We start from the raw sequence: 17,913 nt of genomic DNA, 5'->3' as shown, positions 1-17,913 counted from the left end.
TGCTGGGACAAAAGTAATTCGTAGTGGGGCGGTTATGGCGGTTTCGCTTAGTCAGTAGTGGGAAAACTCTAAATAGGTCTAATCTAGCCAGTCTAGTACGAAGCTTACGAGCACCCCAGCTGTGATTGGTGCTTGAACGTGTCCCCCTGCCAACAAGCCACTAATCATGCGTTGGTGCCATCGGTAATGATGGCGCTAGCCGCATCCCCACACCAACCGTGTAGCGCGCAGTTGCGTTGCAGTTGCAGTTGTGATCACGGTAGCACGTGCCATGCCCGAGCAGACCGAGCGCCGGTCGAATGTTAGCTGGACCCTCACCCCTCAGCACTGACGCGTCGGAGTCATCCAAACACCTAGCCCAGCAACTGTATTTCGTTTCATCCTAAGCCCCCTAGCTTAATCATTAAATTATGTCCATTCACAATATCCTCATTTCGCGATCTTGCGGCGAGGCTCCACTTTCTGGCCGCCCTGGTGATTACAACGTTCCCCTGCATTGCGCGCAGCTACTGCTGTGCCCTGTCCCTCTCGTGTCTTAGACAAAGCGTGCGCTTTCATGTTTTCCTGCACCCGGCCTGACCACAACAACATCACCACCACCCCCTCCGCACACACAGTGTCGAGCATTGTTATCCGAGCCCCCCATTGTTCTTCTACACCCTCTGCCTGCTGTGCCTAGTTCATAATGATCAACTCATACTCTACCATGTCTCCCTCACCCCTACCTTCCGACCAAGTGTGCAAATCCAGCTTCAGTCCGTTCCGATCCCCCTCGCCTAGGAAGAGATTCGCCCACGAGCGCAACCAGTCTGAGGCAGTCCAGCGGCCACGGCCTATGAGCATTTCGAGCAACTCGCCAGCAGTCCAGCATAGCAAACGAGCCTCCATCTACGTCTCGGACGCTTCCGTCATCCTTGCCCAGCGCACACCCATGGCTTCTCCTATCTCGTCTCCCGACTCCATGTATGACCCCGCCCTTGAAAGCCCAGATGCCATCGACCACTACGCCATCCTGGAAATCACTCCAAAGGCAACTACCGACGAGGTCAAGGCTGCCTATCGCCGGTTACGGGTTGTGTACTTTTCAAGCGATGCCAAGAAGTACCGAGCCCTACAGGCTGCCTTTGACACCTTGATGAATCCCGAGACTCGCGAGGTTTATGATGCAAACTATCAACCCCGTCCAGCTGCGCCTACGTCGCTTGCCAGTATCGGCGAGATCCTGGATCCTGGAAAGCATTGGCGACAGGACAGCGCCCACGGCGACGATCCCGCAATTCCAGAGGAAGAGGAGGACGAAGAGGAGCAACTCCGGCAACTGCAGGAGGAACCGGAAGAGCAACAGGAAGTCCGCAATAACGACCCGAATTGGGGGCTGAAACAATACAGCCCTCGCTATGAGCCAGTTCTCGGTTCGGAGCCATACATGTCATATGTTCCTCTGCCTACGAACCTGCTGCTCTTTTGTAGAGGACCAACATACGTAGGCAACTTTGCATTCAACGCACGGCCGAACTAAGGCGCTCTCCTACCTCATCCACTACCTCTAACTCTCCCAAACTACAACACATGTCGACATGGCAATTGTCGATTTTCTTTACGATTTCTTACACTCGCTCAAGCCTCGCATTTAACGGTCTTATTTCCTTTTTTTCTATATATCGTGTCACGGGTGGCAGTCTGTCTTTATCACTCTCGTCTTCTCTCTGTACCTATTCTCTTTTGCGCTCTCTCCGCGAGTTACCATGTTCCCTTCCATCCAATTGAAGGCCCTTTTTTTCAAAGTTGCGTCATATAGATTGACCCTAGATATCCCCTCCAGATACTGAATGATAATGTATCCAATATATAAATTCCACTCACCATACTCTGAGGGTCAGTGTCTTGGCTGTTCGTGATGTATTTGCTTACATAGTATGTTTTTGTATAAGCTTTTTGTATCCGTTCTGAATGGCACATTGAGTCTGGTGTTAGTTTGTCAATCAACTAGTGAGGGACCAAAAACAGCACAGGGTTCAATGACATCACGAAAGTGCAAGTGTAGCGCGTGGCGAATAATGCGAACCGAAGCTGCATTGCTGATATCAATCTCTATGATACAGAACACTAAGATGCAGATGCCAGTCTCTGGTTCTTCCTTTTCCTGCTCTATAAACTTGCTACATGCTACATCTCGTCTGAGAGAGCCGCTTACTGGTCGAGCTTTACGGGAAAGTTTCCGGCCTCTGTTGCACATGTCAGCTGCTGGCTCTCTAGGGAGACGTCGTTGAAAGTGGCACGTATGAAACACAGAGTATGATGGGTACTCACCACGCTGGTCGTCCCATCGCGATGTCCAGCCGCTGGGGCACAGAGACTTGTAGGCCAACTTGAACTACGTCTATTAGTACACGCCTTCGTTTCCCATGATTCCGAGGGATGCGCACCTGGTTGCAGGGAGCAAAGTCCTCGCCCTTGGCGGTGATGCACTTGTGGTAGTCGACGTAGTTTTGCCAGCAGTGCTTGGTCTGATTCTGGTTGGGGAAGCGGGCATCGAAGCCTATATGCGCCCAAGTCTGTTAGCACCGCATTCTGCATTCCCAGAGCTCCAGATAACCGTCCTTCGCAGGGTTTCAACTATAGAAAGATTGCGGAATCGGCGTACCAGCTGTGAAGAGACGAGTTAGCTTGGTGTCTGCGATGCGCAGAGTAGCGGGAAAAGCTCACCAGTGACGAACTTGAAGGGCTTGGTGACTAGCTCCTCGCCGTTTTCGCCGTTGTCAGACATGATTGCGGTGGTGCGTCGGGGGTTATTCGAGGTGGCGGGGCGGCAATGGCAGGCGGCGTTGGGCAAAGTGGTGACGGAGGTGAAGTTGTGAGGTTGCGATCATTCCACCCGAGACGCTTTGTCCACACACAATTCGCTCGGCGTTTTCCGGGCAGTCAAGCTCCGCGAGCGAGCTCTCAGCGTGCCTGTGACGAAACCCGTGAAGCCCTTTCGATCTCCAGCGACGACGCCAACTCTCCACTCCCGACCCCAATTGCAAACACAGCAACCCCCCAACCATGTTCAAAGCCACCCGTGCCCTGTCCATGCAGCCAACTCGCATGATGGCCATGCAGCCATCGCGAATGATGGCAATGCAGACCACGCGAATGATGGCTATGCGCCAGAGTCCCCAGCTCTTCGTGAGGCAGACCATGGCCCTGCGCAGCCCCGTCCCCGTACGTCCTCTTGCCTTTCTCTTGAGTCTGGCGAATGGCTTGCTAACAAGACGTAGAAGGAGGAGCACAGCGGTAGGCCAATCACAGCCTGGCTTTCGATGCCGCTGCAACCAACTTGAATTGACAATGCAACAGCCCACACCGTCTCGCAGCGTCTCCGCCAGCTCAAGAACATCCCCACGGAGATTTGGCCTCTTAGTATGTTGACGCCTCCCCTCCCCCTCTCTTTGGTGCTTGCAGGGATCCTTTGCTAACCCCATTCCTTAGTTGTCGTTCTCGGGTAAGCCCCTCATTTCCGCATCGCCTACTCACAGTACAGGTGACCTGATATGCGTGTAGCGTCGCCATCGTCATGGCCTTCTTCTCCATCTTCCGGAAACTTTGGGTCGACAAGACCCTTCGCCTCAAGAGGCAGGGCAAGCAGGAATAGATGCTTGGAACAAGTCCCTAAGAATGATGGAATCGGCGGGCTTGGAAGGGCTCCAGCGGCCATGTGTATAGGTACAGCATACGGGACAAAGTCCTTGTCAAGTTCAGAAATCAAGCATCGGGTTTCCTTTGTGCTATGCCTTTTTTGTCATATGGTGAAGATTGGGACGTCTGGTAGTAGTTGTTATCGCTCAAATCAAGATTGAATAATTACGTCTAATAGCATGTGGTATCAAATGCACTTTTCCCCAAACGCCGGCATACACCATGGACACCTCATCCAAGCCAAGCAATAGACTTCATACTGGCTTGGGTCCAGCTTCATCCAAACCCTCCAGGCCCTGCATCGGGTCCATGGGTCCATTTGACTCATCCTGGGCCTGCTCATTGGCTTTGCGGTCCTCCTCACTCACAGCATGCTTCGCTAACCACCCTTCCTGCATTCCTGTTAATGCACTGGTTGACGTACGCACATGCCTGCACTGAGGATACATACCTGTTCCCAAATAGCTGTCTTGCTGCCTAGTCCTTCGTTTGCATCTTTCTGCGGTTTGGCTGGCGCTACCTTGATCACGGATCCGTAGAGCTCGCTCCGATCCATGTTATCAATCGCGTCGACCGCGTCGGCTGCAGTCTCAAACTCCACATATCCAAATCCCCGATGCTGCTCGCCCTGGCTTTGGTTTTCTGGCTTGGGAAGGTTCACCTCGACAATGTCGCCAAAGGGCAGGAACGCGTGGAAAAGCGTTTGTTGTGTTACCGCTTGGTCGAGCCCGCCGACGAACACCGTGGCCTTTAGTCGCGAAGTATCAGACAGGTTGGACATGGTTGTCTGTGGTGTGCGATGCGATACTGGTTCGCAGAGTAGTCGTGTTGTAGAGATTGAGTGGAAATTCGATATCACGTGGCCACTTAGCGGGACCCACACATCGGGCGCCGCCCGCGCGATGGACCAGGGAAGGACAGGTGGATGAATTGCATGGTGAAGCACATCGTTGCCTCGAATCTCACTCCGTGCTTCTGACACAATTCCGACTCTCCTTTCTCCCACTTCTACGTCTTGTCTCGCTCTACAAGAAATTTCCATCAATTCCTTGTTTTGTTGCTTGTCAATTACCCAATCCTCTAGTCTGACGCCATTGAGGTGCAAGCACCGCCCACCGTCATGGTCCGTCTACGAGAAGTCCCACGGACAGCCGCTTTTGCCTGGTCGCCCGGCCCGACGCAGCCCCTCATTGCAACTGGAACAAAAGCTGGAGCTGTAGACGCCGACTTCTCCAACGAAACCCAGCTGGAGCTTTGGGAACTTGGCTTGGACGACAGTGAGCAGGGCGTTGAGCTCAAGCCAGTTGCTACTGTAAGCGTAGAATCACGGTACATAGGCAGTGGCATCTACAAAACATGGAGCAGCTACTGAACATTCTTCTAGATTTAACGACATTGCATGGAGTCAACCCAGTGAACAATACCCCCGTGGAGTAATAGCGGGCGCGCTCGATAGCGGGGTATTGATACTATGGGACGCGGAGAAGTTACGGGCAGGTGAAGGGTTAGAGCATTCTCAGCCCAGCGAGTTATTATGCAAAGCTGACTTTGTGCAGTGAAGAAGCCGAGATTGACCAGATCGAGAAGCACACTGGTCCGATCCAAGCGATACAATTCAACCCATTCCGACCGAACATCCTCGCATCTGCAGGCGCCAAAGGCGAACTGTTCATTCACGACATTGACGACGAATCCAAGTCATTTCGCTTGGGCAAGGCTGGAGCAAACCCCGACGAGTACACCGCATTAGATTGGAACAAGAAGGTTGCGCACATTCTTGCGACTGGAAGCAGTGGTGGCTTTGTCACTGTTTGGGATGTCAAGTTGAAGAAGGAGAACCTCACACTGAACCATTACGGGCGAAAGACTGTCAGTGCAGTATCATGGGATCCCAATGTGCCCACGAGACTGGCCACTGCCATCCCAACTGATCAGAACCCGCTTGTGCTAGTTTGGGACCTGCGCAACACCAATGCGCCCGAGAAAACCCTACAAGCACATGATCAGGGTGTGCTGTCCCTTTCGTGGTGTGTACAAGATAACAATATTCTCCTGTCCTGCGGCAAGGATAACAGGACAATCGCTTGGAATCCTCATACTGGGGAGCTGTTGGGTGAATTCCCTGTAGTGACCAACTGGACTTTCCAGACAAGATTCAACCCTGCGAACCCGAACCTCCTCGCAACCGCATCCTTTGACGGAAAGATTGCGATCCAAACATTACAGAACACTACCGCTGCTGCGGACCACAAGAAGGCAGCCACCCAAGCACCCGAGGGAGAGGATTTCTTTGCGCAGACACATGCAGAGCCCCAGGGCGCATCGTTCTCGCTCAAGACACCCCCAAAATGGTTGAAGAGGAGAGCGGGTGCGGCTTTTGGTTTCGGAGGAAAGTTGGTACGATTTGGCATTGTTGACAACAAGTCAAAGGTCTCGATTTCGACTTTCGCAGTAGACTCTGAAGTCAGCACAGCCAGCGAAGAGTTCGACAAGGCTCTGCAGGAGGGCAACTTCACTTCAATCTGCGAATCAAAAATCTCAAAGGCAACCAACGAGGAGGAAAAGGCTGACTGGACCGTAATTGAGACGCTCATTTCGGAGAACCCACGCAGTAAACTTATCGAGTACCTTGGCTTCTCCGATAAACAAGAAGAAGAAGAAGGAGCGGAAGAGGAGAAGACAGAAGCCAAGACTAACGGCGATGCGGATGCTAATGCTGACGAAGGTGCCTCGTTCTTCGATAATGCGACCAACGAGGGCAACTTTCTCTCCGACCTTGCGGCTTCCAAGGGCGCGAAGACCAACAACCCCTTCCAGATCTACACTGGGTCAGAGTCGGAGGCGGATACCAAGATCGCTCGCAGTCTTATGCTAGGAGATTTCAACGCTGCATTGGACGTGTGCCTTAAGGAAAACCGATTGTCGGATGCTTTCATGATCGCTATCTGCGGTGGTGAGAAATGCATCGCCAAAGCACAAGCTGCATACTTCAAGAAGCAGGCAGACGCGCCAAACTATCTCCGCCTTCTTGCCTCTGTTGTTGGAAAGAACCTATGGGATTTCGTTTATAATGCCGATCTCAAAGACTGGAAGGAAGTCATGGCTACTATCTGCACATTTGCTGACCAAGCTGACTTCCCTGATCTTTGTGAGGCCCTTGGTGATCGTCTCGAGGAAGCCTTCTCAGAGGGGAATGTTTCATACCGCAAGGATGCATCTTTCTGTTACTTGGCTGGTTCCAAGCTTGAGAAGGTCGTCGTCAACTGGGCGCAGGAACTGCAAGAAAACGAGAAGGCTAGCATTGAGAAGACGGACAGCGACAACAGCTTCTCTATCCACGCGCGATCACTGCAAGAGTTTATTGAAAAGGTCACCGTTTTCCGAAAGGTGACCGACTTCAAAGACACTGAACAGCAAAAGGATGCCGACTGGAAACTTGAGCCTTTGTACGCAAAGTACGTCGAGTACGCTGACATCGCATCCGCCCATGGGCAGTTGTCGATTGCCGAGAAGTATTTGGATCTACTCCCCGAAAAGTACCCAGCAGCAGATGTGGCGAGAAATCGTGTCAAGCAAGCGACAAGGAAGGCCACGACCCAACCAGCAAGCGCTCATAGGCCAACTCAGTCTACTGCCAGCGGACGACGCCAGGTTGTGGTTCCCTCGTATGGCCAACCTGCCCAAGCAACACCAGTACCACCTCAACAGACACCATACGCTCCAACCAACCCACTCCAGACACAACCGGGAGCGTCACCTTACGCCCCAATCAATCCTTTGTCGCAACAAGCTCAGGCTGCGGTGCGATCACCGTATGCGCCAGCAGGCGCAGCGTCTGGTAACGCCTACACTCCTGCTGGCTATCAACCATCCCAGCCGACTGTATCCCAACCAAGTTACGGCGGCTTCAACCAGACTCCACAGCAAAACCCAATCGCACCTCCGCCACGCAACTTCTCCAACTCTCCATCCATTGTACCTGCAGCTAACAGAGGCCATATTCCAGCATGGAACGACACGCCAGACTTTGGCCCACCAAAGCCAGCGTCACGCCGCAGTACTCCAATGAATGCTGTAGCCTCTCCATTCCCAAACCAGCAACAGCCAATGGCAGGTCCGCCGCAAGGTCCATTCTCCCCTGGAGCAAGGTCAACACCACCCCCGCCACCAAAGGGTCCTCCATCTGGTCCTCCACGAGCAGGCACTCCAAGCCAGTACGCCCCATCACCGGTAGCTGGCACGTATGCTCCTCCACCACCTGCTGGTTTTGCGGCACCACCGCAAGCACCAGTACAGCGTGGAGCATCGCCATACACACCTCCAACAGCCGCCGCACCACCCTCGAACCGTTATGCTCCTGCCCCAGGATCGCAGCCATCGGCTCCGCCAGGACCAATGGCTGGCATGCCTCCGCCGCGCAACATTGCACCACCACCAGGTCAATTTACCCCCGCTGCATCGCCTTACGCACCTTCACCCGTCCAGCAAACGCCTCCTGCAGCCGCAGCTCCTCCACCAAGAGGCCCGCCACAAGGTCCTCCACGAGCTGGACCTCCTCAAGGAGGCCCGCCAAGACCTGACTCTCAGCCCAGAACTGAACAATCTCAAAGTACTGCCCCAGTAGCGGCCAAGCATCGTAAGTAATTTTTTAACCCACCACAATACGCCCGCTCTCCTCAATCAGTCTATGCCTACAGTTGAGTAATTTTTACTAATTTCCAAAAGCTTCTGGTGATCGATCACACATACCCGATGAATCTCGGCCAATCTATGAGATCCTCGATGCAGAGCTTCAGCGCGTCAAGAGCAAGGCCCCTGCTCAGTATAGGCAACACGTTGCCGACACTGAGAAGAGGCTCAACATCTTGTTTGACCATCTTAACAACCAGGATCTTCTCAAGCCGGACACGATTCAGCAGATGAATGAATTGGCGGCCAACATCCAAGCCAAGCAATTTGACACGGCCATTGCCATATTCTCGGAGCTGATGACTAACAAGACAGATGAGGGCAGCAACTGGATGGTAAGTTGAATATCAGGCATTGGCAGTTTGAGACCATATACTAATTCTGGAATAGGTTGGTGTCAAGCGCTTGATTCAATTCAGCAAGTCGACTGCTTAGGGGGATAGCGCTGCTATAGAGCTCGAAACTGTCCCTGAAGAGTTCGTTGTGGCATACGAGTAGTATGGAGTATGAAGTTCGAGACGAATGAAGAGGTTTTGCGCGCCAACATTATGTATATGATAGAGGTTATGCAATATACATTGAGTTATTATCTGTGGAGTTTGATTGAGGTATTTGTGACGATCATGAAGAGTAGAGATAGTCTTGAGCGTGTGATGCGAATCAGACTTTGTAATTGCTTGAATACCTGTAGAAGAGGTGCATAGCCCAAAACTAGAGGAGGATGATCGAAAATGGAAGCGGTGATAGGGTTTTGCGGGTTGGGTGAAGTGGAGAGGGGCTGCTACCCATGTCCCACCTGTGATGCCAAGATGCAGCCATTCGCGCTATGGGGAAGTGCACTAAGAATCTCTCGAATCTCCGCAATTGCAGTTCAACACCACAGCACAGCAACCATGGTGCACATATTAAGTCGCATGCGCAAGCTGCGCGAGGTGAGCAATCTACTTTTACAATCGGCTTCTGGTCATTGAATAGGGCTGACGAATATTACAGAAGGTATGTTGATTTCTGCCACGAGCACCTCCGAAAGCGCCACCCGCAACCCGACGTGCGAGGTTGAGATGCATGAAAAATACAATAGATGGCTGACGGTGCTACTCACAGTTGCTATGGATAAGGTGTGGGCCTGGTGCTCTTATATTACCGAAGGAGGTATCCAAGATTAGCATGGAGTTCAACACGAAGATTTATGGAGGCCACCGAGGGGCAAGGTATGCTCGAAATTATCCTCCAAACGGCCCAGATGATAGGATCAGTCCATCGGGGCCAGGCGACGCCGCATACTAAGATTGTGAATAGGAAATTCTGGCGCGAGATGCTACCTCGAATAAAATACCGAAACCCATCTGTCCCAATTCAAATTTCACGGCACAACGACGCAGACGGACCAGCGCTCCTCCACATCTATACGGCTTCGAAAACCCAACCCGCAGCCGGTACTACGAACGCACCTGTAGCACAGCAATCAGACTCTACACCGCCGTCTGGCACACCAAATGCACGCAACACTCTCGTTCCTGATACCTCGAAGCCTACATATACGATCAACATAAAAGACCAGTTTGAGAGTGAGATCTTGGAGGCGCTGGTTGCGCAGACTGGTGCGCAGGAGATTAAGCCGACAGAGCAGGAGTTGGCGGAGATGCGGGAGATTGCCGAGTTTAAAGAGAGAAGTGAAGCAGACAGAGTGCAGGTCAGGGAGAGGCTATTGAAGGAGCGCAGAGAGGCTGAGCTGCTCAAGTTGGCGAGGGGAGAGGTACCGGCGACAAACTAGGCGTTTCGACATGACTGGGGAAATGTGCCATCTTGGACGAAGGAGAAACATGTAGAATGGATGGACGATATTGGCACAGCGTCTGTATTGCATTCCAATGGCTCTGTAGCTGAATTACTGTATAACATGTACATTTTCAAAGACAAAGGCATAGGATGAGTCCAAAACAAGCATTTCAAGTTGCAAGCAGCAAGCCTTTGGCATCTCATCGCAAACCCGTGAGATTACGCCTAATTCTGCATTCTGCACCATGCAACGAACCGCATTGCATATGACGCCATTGTTTATAAACACGTAATCAAGGTCGCGTGAGAAGAGCGCGAGGGCGAAGTTATCGAGATGAACGATGCTCAAAATTTCATCAAGTCGCGCTAGAAGCAAAAGCTGCAATACTCGGCATAACGAGAATATGTAGCCGACTGGGTTAGTCCCAAGCATAAACGGCCGACGGCCTAGCAAAAGGGAGACGGAATCAGTCTGCCTGACAGACAACCATACACCGAGCTCGAACCTTGCGGTGAGCTCAGGCTGCCGGAAGCTGCCAAAGTTGTTCTCCGCTCCTGTCGTCCGAAACAATCTACCGGGAAGAAGATGGCTCCATGATGGACGAGCTGTCAGCATCTGCAACCGATACACACCGCCGCAGAGAGCAAGCCCTCTGGGCGGTGGATGGGAGATTCTGACACAGGGCGTTGGTGGAGAGAACATGAAGGCTGAGGCCGACGAACTTTTTTTATGTGATCCGGCTAATCGTCGGCGCGCCGTCCGTGCTAGCGCCTTGGCGCGAAACTGCTGCTTCGGAGGTGCCATGTTGCCCGCAGCCTACCCACACCCATCCAACGCCCAACTCTCACTACCTTGTGGGTCGAGAAGAGCGCATTCACCTTCCTCGGGTAGCCTTCCTGTCCATACAAAAGGGGAACACGACCTCTTCTCTGTACCCTGCTTGCGACACTATCCGACTGGCGATATTCTGCTTGCCGTAACGCGACTCACTGACTCGGTCATCTTCCCGCAACCACATCCACCATGGTCGACCTATCCATCGATGAGGCGAACAAAATTCGTCTGTCCATGGGCCTTCCCGCCCTCCCAGGTGGAAGTGCTTCCGCAGCGCCCGCAGCGCCCTTTGGTCTCGATTTCAAGCCCGCCAAAGATGACGACGACTCGGACGGAGAGCCTGCAAGCACCATCGATACGCGTCAGGCCGCTGCCTCTGATAATTGGAAGAAACTCGAGGAAGAAAGATTGGCCAAGATCAGGCGCGAGGAGCGCGCCGCTGCAATTAAGAAAGAACGCGAGAGGGCGTCGCGCTTTGCAAAACTCGAAGGTAAGGGACTGGCAGACGAAGCCGACGTTGACGATGACTTGGCCTGGTTGAAGAGTAGCAAGAAGCGCCAGAAGAAGATTGCCAAGGAGGAACAGATGCGCAAGGAGCTTGAGGAGCGCGAGCGTCAGGCGCTTGAGGCCATGCAGTATACCGATAAAGACCTTGCGGGTGTCAAAGTTGGACACGAGCTTGACGAGTTCGACGACGAGGACCAGATTTTGGTGCTCAAGGACACTGCAGTCGATGCCGAAGACGAAGATGAGCTTGAGGCGGTTGCGCTGAGAGAGAAGGAGCGGCTACAAGAGCGACTCGATTCAAAGAAGCGAAAGCGCGTTTATGATCCCAACGACATAGACGAGTCGGGCCAAAAGTCGATTTTAGCACAATACGACGAGGAAATTGACGGCAAGAAGAGCAAGGCTTTCACACTAGATGGCAAGGGCCGGACTGTCGAGGCCATCCAAGCTGAGGCTGAAGGTGCTGCAAAGCCAAAGAAGGTCGCCATCAGTCTAGATATACTTAAAGAAGATGCGCCTGCAAACGACTACATGGATGTTTCGGAGGTCAAAATGAAGAAACCCAAGAAGAAGAAGAGCAAGAAGTCCAAGCGGGAGCGTGTCGAAGACGAGGATGAAATGCTTGCTATGCCTACAGAGGAGCCTGCAGTCGACGACATGGAAGTTGATGGTGGAGAAGCCACCGCACCACAACAGAAGAAGAAGAAGAAGAAGGTTTTCGACGAATCATTCGTAGACGACGATGATCTTCAGGCAAACCTTGCAGCCCAGCGCCAGAAGGCCCTCAAAAAGCGCAAGAAGATGCGACCGGAAGACTTGGCACGACAACTGCGTGAAGAAGCTACCACCCCCCAGCCTGACGTCCTTGAATCTACCGAAGACGGAGATGTCGGATTAGTCATTGACGAGACAACTGAGTTTGTTCAAAATCTGGGTGCAGCTGGTGATGAAGAAGAAGAAGAAGAAGAAGCACGCCGGAAACGTAGAAAGTCGAGCCACATCTCCGAAGGCACCAAGTCCATGGGTGATATTCCAGTCGCTGATGAAGATGGCGATGTAGAGATGGGCCAATCATACGCTGAAGCAGCCGAAGCAGAAGACGCACAGAACCGCAGTGTCTCACGTGCTCTTTCTACGGAAATCACCGAAACAGGTCTCGAGGCAGAGAAGACTGTTGATCAAGGTCTAGGTGCCACGCTTGCACTGCTCAAGCAACGAGGGCTAGTCACCGAATCCAACGCTGGTGAGAAGAATGCCTTGTACCGTGAACGCCAGAAGTTCATGGCCGACAAGGCCAAGGCCGAGGCGGAAGCTGAACGTCAACGCAAGATTGTTCGTGAGCGCGAGAGAAATTCCGCCCGTTGGAATAACATGACGCCTCGCGAGCGCGAGGAATGGGCCCGCAAGAACAATACCAGCGCCGACATGGTCGAAAGCCGTCGTCTCGCCGAACTCTTTAACAAGGAGTACACACCAAACATTGAGCTCAAGTATGTCGATGAGCACGGTCGTCAAATGAACCAGAAAGAGGCGTTCAAGCAGCTCAGTCACCAATTTCACGGCAAGGGCAGCGGTAACACCAAGACGAAGAAGCAGCTCGAGAAGGTGGCGGCCGAGAAGAAGAAGATGGCCGAGAGTTCGCTCGATTCCAGTCGAAGCGGAGGCGGTGGTTTGGGCAACGCGTTTGACGACCAGGCCAAGAAAAAGGGTACGGCTGGTGTCCGCTTGCAATAAACTCACCCGAGTCGCAAATTGCGCTTCGAGACACACAAAGGTCAGTAGCTCTCGAAAGCTGTATTTGTTTAGAAACTTGGTCATTAATGCAAGATTGGTTATAGAGCGGTTTTTCCTCTTATTCGAAAGTGATGACGGTATGATACCAGTAGTTTTTGCATTTGATACTGATATACAGGCTATTGTACACCGGCGCCACGTCTTGACTAGTCAACGGTTGGCCATCTTGTAAGTTTTGTCAAATGCGTTATGGTAAGTAAATGATCAGCACTGGCACTTAATGTACAGGTGAGTTCGTGCTTAGTGATGTGACATGCATGAAAAAATATCCAGCGTCTTGAAAGAAAAGGTATCACTATTTCTGGGACGTACTCAAGCTTGTCTGACATGATTGAGCCTGCCGATATAGATGACAAGTTGGGTCGATATGCCTGGATATCATGACCCTCTGACTGTTGCTTATGTGGCTCATATCAAGGCTACAATTAGACACAAACCCATATACCAGCAACTTAAGTAGATTTGAAGCAACGTGAATATAAATGCTTACTTTAGATCATCGTCCTATTTGAAATCCATATCTACATCTGCAACTCTTGCAATCGACATTCCAGTCTAAGAGAGGAGGGTATAAAAACCACGAAAAGCGGAAGCTTGAAGATAGAAGAAAAAAAAACCCTGTCATGATACATACCAGATTGTATTGAGTCTGGTCCAATAAAACGCCCATATATGCACATTTCCTTTACACCCTCCCACGTCCCCTCCCCAACCCAAAACTATTCATAAGCCCCCATCGCCTCCCCCGTCCGCTTCTCAACATAATACCCCGGATCCGGCCTCCTCGCCTGTCGCATCTGCTCCTTACTCATAGGCGCTGCCACCTCCTTCACATCCACCAACTCTTTTATGCGCATGATCTGGCCCGCGACGGATTGCGAGACCGGGTGGTAGACGGTTGTCATGCGCTTGCGGAGCCCGAGGGCTTTGAGCACGCCTTGGGTTTTGGCGGGCATGCCGATGCCGGAGCGCATGAGGGTTATGCGGAAGTATGACATTGTTTTGTGGTTTGTTGTTGTGTGGTTTCAGCGCGTTTAAGATGGTTGGTGGTGAGGTTTCGTGTGTGAGGGTTTGTGTTGGTTGGTTTGGCGGGCGGCGGAAGAACGAAGAATGCTGAGGATTTATTAGAAGGGAATTGTCAATTGATATTCTGGGTGTTGCTTCGTACACTTGGTAGGTATGTTGTGGCGCTTAAAACGCTCGTTTGCAGACTTGCAATCGTCGTTGTCGTGGGCTTTTCCGACGAAAGAGTAATGAGGCGCTAATCCCAATATGGTTTAGGGCGGATGGGAGCTAAATGCCGACCATTCCATGCTCGTAACCTTTACTCCGTTGCTCACATGAAGACTGCTTAGAATCATACTTTTGTTGCTATAGAAGGGCCTGCCAATTAAAATCTCATAATGGGTGAGTAGCGGTGAGTACATGTCGACAATCACATTCAACGGTCTACCATGCAATCTGCCTTCCTTCCGTGTTGCTGAACAAAGTGCCGCGAATGCCCGCTTCTACAACATGTCTCGCAGCAGTACATTCCTTAATTTACTCGGAAGGCAGCTAGCTTCCGCTGCTATGAGTCAAACGTGCTCAACCTACAGTTATGTTGCGGGGAACCACTTTCCCCCTGCTGCATGCGTCAACTCGTTTGTTAGCACGGTACCGGCTCTATGGGTTCCGTGAAACGACACAGCGGCAGCATGCCTTCATACTTTAGTATAATTGGAGAGATACGATGTTTCTGTCGCTGTATAGCTATGCGATGATTGCAGTTTGACACAGTAGTAGGTTGGGATTTCTGTCTGCATGGGGTATGATGTTACTACCTCTAGTCTTCTGAACATATACTCCGTTTTACAGTTTGAGCGGCTTGTTGTGCAACATATCTTTATCTGATAATCCGGTCATACTTCTACGATATGCAGGTCTCTCTCGTTCCTTCCATCTTCGAGACGATACATTCTTCGCTAGTCGGCTGCTACCCCGATTCTTTAAACGACCCGTCTTGCAGAGATCTTACCCGTCTGCATGCAGTTACCCAGTCATCCACGCATTGAACAGATGAAACAAAACAGGCCAGAACATACAATATTTTACGAGACTACTGAAAGATCCATGAGACTCAGCTGGCCTATGCGCAGCCATCAAATATATAACCCAGTCGCGGCACCAGGCCATCCTTCCCAACAGGCTCAAGCCACTCCCAATAGCCTGGGTCGGCACTGCAGAATGCTCCTACGGTGGAAATATGGTTGTCTCTTTGTTGGAGTCTCGGGAAGTCAACGACTCGAGCAGGAGAGAGAAACAAATGTGTATCTCCGCTCGGGAAAGGGACGACGACAGTGCCAACGAAGTATTGACCTGCTTTGAACGCATCTATTCCGTTTGAACGGCAATTTTGACCGCTTCTTGTCGATGCATGCAAGGAGACCTGAGTCTAGAAAGAGGGGCGAGAGAGAATATAAGGGTGACTTTGGGTCGGTCTATAATGAGATGGAGAATGGGTAAATCGGTATAGACGCATAGTGCAAACGCTCTCAAATCTTTTTATCATTATTTTTTCCCTTGCAGTTCTGGCCTCTTGAATTCCTCTTCGCTTTGAAATTTTGTACTTGATAAAGCATAAGACGAATCCAACAAGTAATCATCCTTCGAACTCTCTTGAGCCAATTGCCACCATGGCCGGTATATAAACCCCCCCTCTCTTTCCACACCACGGCAACACTGATACTTCAAAACAGCCCTTCATCCAATCACAACACTCTCTTCCTCACCTCTCTCTATTTCGTCAACCACAACACTACCCACATCAGCCCCTACCGCCATCCCCCCACTCGTCTACCGCGTCCACCGCAGCACCTCGCAAACCCGCTACTCCTTCTCGACCGGCTTCAGCGCCAAAAACCAAACTACAATAGTAAACTACACGTCTACCCTCTCCCGCTTCAGCCTCGCCCATCTCAACCAGCAAACCAACATCTCCTCGCCCTTCATCAGCGTCTACGACAACGCCGCGCACGCCGAAGCGGTAGCGCGGTATTTCGGCGAAAGATACCAAGAAGATACGTGGATTATCAGCGTTGATCCCGCGCATTTTGCACGGGGCCCAGTGTTTCGGGCGGCGGATTTGTTGAGGGAGGGTGTGGCGGAGGCGGAGAATGCGAATAGTGGCAGTAATAGGAAGAAAGGGAAAGGGGTGGTGGATGATGGCGCGGATGAGTGGTTGCACTGGGGGGAGTATCTGGTCATGTATCGGATTCCTGCGCAGGCGATCCGGGACCAGACGCCTGTTGCGAAGGTGGGGGATCCACTGAGGAGAGGGGTGGGTGTTATTGGGGGTGGAAGTGGTAGTGGTGCTTGAATTGACATATGGTGATGAGGTGGGACTCAGGGATTCAAAATGGGGGTTTTTTCTGTTACTTCTTATTCTTCTTCTCATGCTGTTAGTCGAGGCTGGATTTTGACAGTCTCTTTCTTTTCGAGCTAGTTTGTATGTTCATTGCCAGGCGTTGGTGTTGGTATCGACGTTCGGATATACACTTGATTCATCCGCATCTCCTTCCCCGCTTGCCAACCAACTTCACAATCCTCTCCAGCCACTACCCATACGCCCAACATACCAGTCAATACCTCGCCAAAGCGACCTAACACCCTTCCATAGAGAGAGGTATGCCATTACACTTGTACCCTCTTTCTTCTTCTCTTCCTCCTCGTCCTCTTGGATGTGATGTACCTTAGGAGGTGTGATAGATCTAGTTGTCCGAAAGGCTGCGGCAAGACTATTGTTTCGCGGTACATGTGACAGGCTGCTGCGCCGCTGGGGCGCTTTTGGCAAGAAGTTAATCTGGCTCTTTGAGGTGGAGAGTCTGTGTGGTGGCATTTTTGATGCCGACAAGGTTGTTACATTTGTTGGCGAGGGCGTTGATTTGAGGAACTAGGCGTTTGGAGAGAATTGTGTAGTTGTGGAATCCCAAGTTAAGAGGATGAGGAGAAGACGACGACGAGGAGAACAAGAATAAGGCGGAACAGGTCTTTTCATGCGGAGAGGCATGAGATGTGTGGGTGTGTAAGTGGGCCGAGGCTGCATCGACAAGGGGAATATTGGTCGGCATGATGATACGGACCGACTAGTGCATGTGTGATGGTGAGGTGTGGTTGGCGTTGGTTAGCAGGCCCTGCATGGCATGTCACGCGTCATGGAGTGAAACTTGGTTCTAGATCATGCACAGCACTGTGGCTTGTTGTCTAGATCGCATCATAGGTCTGCAGTTTGATCTCAGCCCCTTCCAATATTTCTGGTCGCAGTATGACAACATATTGAAGGAACGAGAGGCTACGGTGAATGAATCGTCGAAACCTTGAAGTTGGAAAAAGAAAAGAAAAGAAAAGCGAAAAAGTATTCAAGTATCAACAACATGACTGACTCTGACGCTGATGCATGCGCCTGAATAAGCTGGTAGAAATGAAGCTAACCATGATAAACATGGATGAGGCTTCATGAGAGCAAGGTCGTCAGCCTGTAATTCAGTCACTTCACTGGTGCTTTCATGACACTACAAGCACGTGACGTAGTTGTGACTACGTCACCCATGTCAAGTGGAGCATGCACAGTTGTTGGTTACAAAAAGAAGAAT

General features: G+C 51.5%; 10 protein-coding genes across 10 annotated transcripts; 6 read left to right on the top strand and 4 right to left on the bottom strand.

Moving 5' to 3' along the window:
* Positions 1–357: 357 nt before the first annotated feature.
* Positions 358–1,897, top strand: COCSADRAFT_36743 (uncharacterized protein). The gene has a single exon (XM_007701594.1). It carries the CDS (start codon positions 707–709, stop codon positions 1,517–1,519), a length of 813 nt encoding a protein of 270 aa, XP_007699784.1. The 5' UTR covers positions 358–706; the 3' UTR covers positions 1,520–1,897.
* A 220-nt stretch (positions 1,898–2,117) lies between these two features.
* On the bottom strand, positions 2,118–2,857 carry COCSADRAFT_36742 (uncharacterized protein). Its single transcript, XM_007701593.1, has 4 exons — positions 2,705–2,857; positions 2,427–2,540; positions 2,311–2,374; positions 2,118–2,225 (listed from the first exon to the last, which is right to left on the bottom strand). The coding sequence occupies exons 1-4, from the start codon at positions 2,765–2,767 to the stop codon at positions 2,191–2,193; spliced, it is 276 nt and encodes a 91-aa protein (XP_007699783.1). The 5' UTR covers positions 2,768–2,857; the 3' UTR covers positions 2,118–2,190.
* Positions 2,858–3,045: 188 nt separating this feature from the next.
* COCSADRAFT_89271 (uncharacterized protein) lies at positions 3,046–3,634 on the top strand (the record flags this gene model as incomplete). Its single annotated transcript, XM_007701842.1, has 5 exons — positions 3,046–3,204; positions 3,261–3,276; positions 3,340–3,402; positions 3,472–3,484; positions 3,544–3,634. 5 exons carry the CDS (start codon positions 3,046–3,048, stop codon positions 3,632–3,634), a joined length of 342 nt encoding a protein of 113 aa, XP_007700032.1.
* Positions 3,635–3,932: 298 nt separating this feature from the next.
* Positions 3,933–4,459, bottom strand: COCSADRAFT_26348 (uncharacterized protein; the record flags this gene model as incomplete). Its single annotated transcript, XM_007701525.1, has 2 exons — positions 3,933–4,070; positions 4,130–4,459. The coding sequence occupies 2 exons, from the start codon at positions 4,457–4,459 to the stop codon at positions 3,933–3,935; spliced, it is 468 nt and encodes a 155-aa protein (XP_007699715.1).
* Positions 4,460–4,614: 155 nt separating this feature from the next.
* Positions 4,615–8,982, top strand: COCSADRAFT_142361 (uncharacterized protein). Its single transcript, XM_007701841.1, has 5 exons — positions 4,615–5,007; positions 5,063–5,182; positions 5,235–8,314; positions 8,404–8,702; positions 8,758–8,982. Exons 1-5 carry the CDS (start codon positions 4,799–4,801, stop codon positions 8,800–8,802), a joined length of 3,753 nt encoding a protein of 1,250 aa, XP_007700031.1. The 5' UTR covers positions 4,615–4,798; the 3' UTR covers positions 8,803–8,982.
* A 552-nt stretch (positions 8,983–9,534) lies between these two features.
* On the top strand, positions 9,535–10,141 carry COCSADRAFT_160403 (uncharacterized protein; the record flags this gene model as incomplete). Its single annotated transcript, XM_007701840.1, has 2 exons — positions 9,535–9,578; positions 9,667–10,141. The coding sequence occupies 2 exons, from the start codon at positions 9,535–9,537 to the stop codon at positions 10,139–10,141; spliced, it is 519 nt and encodes a 172-aa protein (XP_007700030.1).
* Positions 10,142–10,158: 17 nt separating this feature from the next.
* Positions 10,159–10,830, bottom strand: COCSADRAFT_321912 (uncharacterized protein). Its single transcript, XM_007701839.1, has one exon. The coding sequence runs from the start codon at positions 10,760–10,762 to the stop codon at positions 10,256–10,258; it is 507 nt and encodes a 168-aa protein (XP_007700029.1). The 5' UTR covers positions 10,763–10,830; the 3' UTR covers positions 10,159–10,255.
* Positions 10,831–11,154: 324 nt separating this feature from the next.
* COCSADRAFT_36737 (uncharacterized protein) lies at positions 11,155–13,276 on the top strand. The gene has a single exon (XM_007701592.1). The coding sequence runs from the start codon at positions 11,171–11,173 to the stop codon at positions 13,220–13,222; it is 2,052 nt and encodes a 683-aa protein (XP_007699782.1). The 5' UTR covers positions 11,155–11,170; the 3' UTR covers positions 13,223–13,276.
* A 416-nt stretch (positions 13,277–13,692) lies between these two features.
* COCSADRAFT_321898 (uncharacterized protein) lies at positions 13,693–14,498 on the bottom strand. The gene has a single exon (XM_007701838.1). The coding sequence runs from the start codon at positions 14,278–14,280 to the stop codon at positions 14,002–14,004; it is 279 nt and encodes a 92-aa protein (XP_007700028.1). The 5' UTR covers positions 14,281–14,498; the 3' UTR covers positions 13,693–14,001.
* A 1,578-nt stretch (positions 14,499–16,076) lies between these two features.
* Positions 16,077–16,619, top strand: COCSADRAFT_66462 (uncharacterized protein; the record flags this gene model as incomplete). The annotated part of the gene is made up of 1 exon (XM_007701837.1): positions 16,077–16,619. A coding segment is annotated over one exon (543 nt), but the record flags the coding sequence as incomplete, so codon positions are not given.
* Between the last annotated feature and the right edge of the window lie 1,294 nt (positions 16,620–17,913).

The sequence above is a fragment of the Bipolaris sorokiniana genome, assembly GCF_000338995.1.
Source record: "Bipolaris sorokiniana ND90Pr unplaced genomic scaffold COCSAscaffold_7, whole genome shotgun sequence".
In the NCBI taxonomy this organism is placed as follows: Eukaryota; Fungi; Ascomycota; class Dothideomycetes; order Pleosporales; family Pleosporaceae; genus Bipolaris; species Bipolaris sorokiniana.
This window is presented reverse-complemented; position numbering and strand designations above follow the sequence as displayed.

Coding starts and splice junctions, on each gene's coding strand:
- COCSADRAFT_36743 (XM_007701594.1), top strand. CDS start 707: ATGTCTCCCTCACCCCTACCTTCCGACCAAGTGTGCAAATCCAGCTTC.
- COCSADRAFT_36742 (XM_007701593.1), bottom strand. CDS start 2,767: ATGTCTGACAACGGCGAAAACGGCGAGGAGCTAGTCACCAAGCCCTTC. Junction 2,541..2,704: donor CCTTCAAGTTCGTCACTGGT/GAGCTTTTCCCG, acceptor TGGGCGCATATA/GGCTTCGATGCCCGCTTCCC. Junction 2,226..2,310: donor GCGATGGGACGACCAGCGTG/GTGAGTACCCAT, acceptor CATGTGCAACAG/AGGCCGGAAACTTTCCCGTA.
- COCSADRAFT_142361 (XM_007701841.1), top strand. CDS start 4,799: ATGGTCCGTCTACGAGAAGTCCCACGGACAGCCGCTTTTGCCTGGTCG. Junction 8,315..8,403: donor CCCAGTAGCGGCCAAGCATC/GTAAGTAATTTT, acceptor AATTTCCAAAAG/CTTCTGGTGATCGATCACAC. Junction 8,703..8,757: donor ATGAGGGCAGCAACTGGATG/GTAAGTTGAATA, acceptor ATTCTGGAATAG/GTTGGTGTCAAGCGCTTGAT.
- COCSADRAFT_321912 (XM_007701839.1), bottom strand. CDS start 10,762: ATGCTGACAGCTCGTCCATCATGGAGCCATCTTCTTCCCGGTAGATTG.
- COCSADRAFT_36737 (XM_007701592.1), top strand. CDS start 11,171: ATGGTCGACCTATCCATCGATGAGGCGAACAAAATTCGTCTGTCCATG.
- COCSADRAFT_321898 (XM_007701838.1), bottom strand. CDS start 14,280: ATGTCATACTTCCGCATAACCCTCATGCGCTCCGGCATCGGCATGCCC.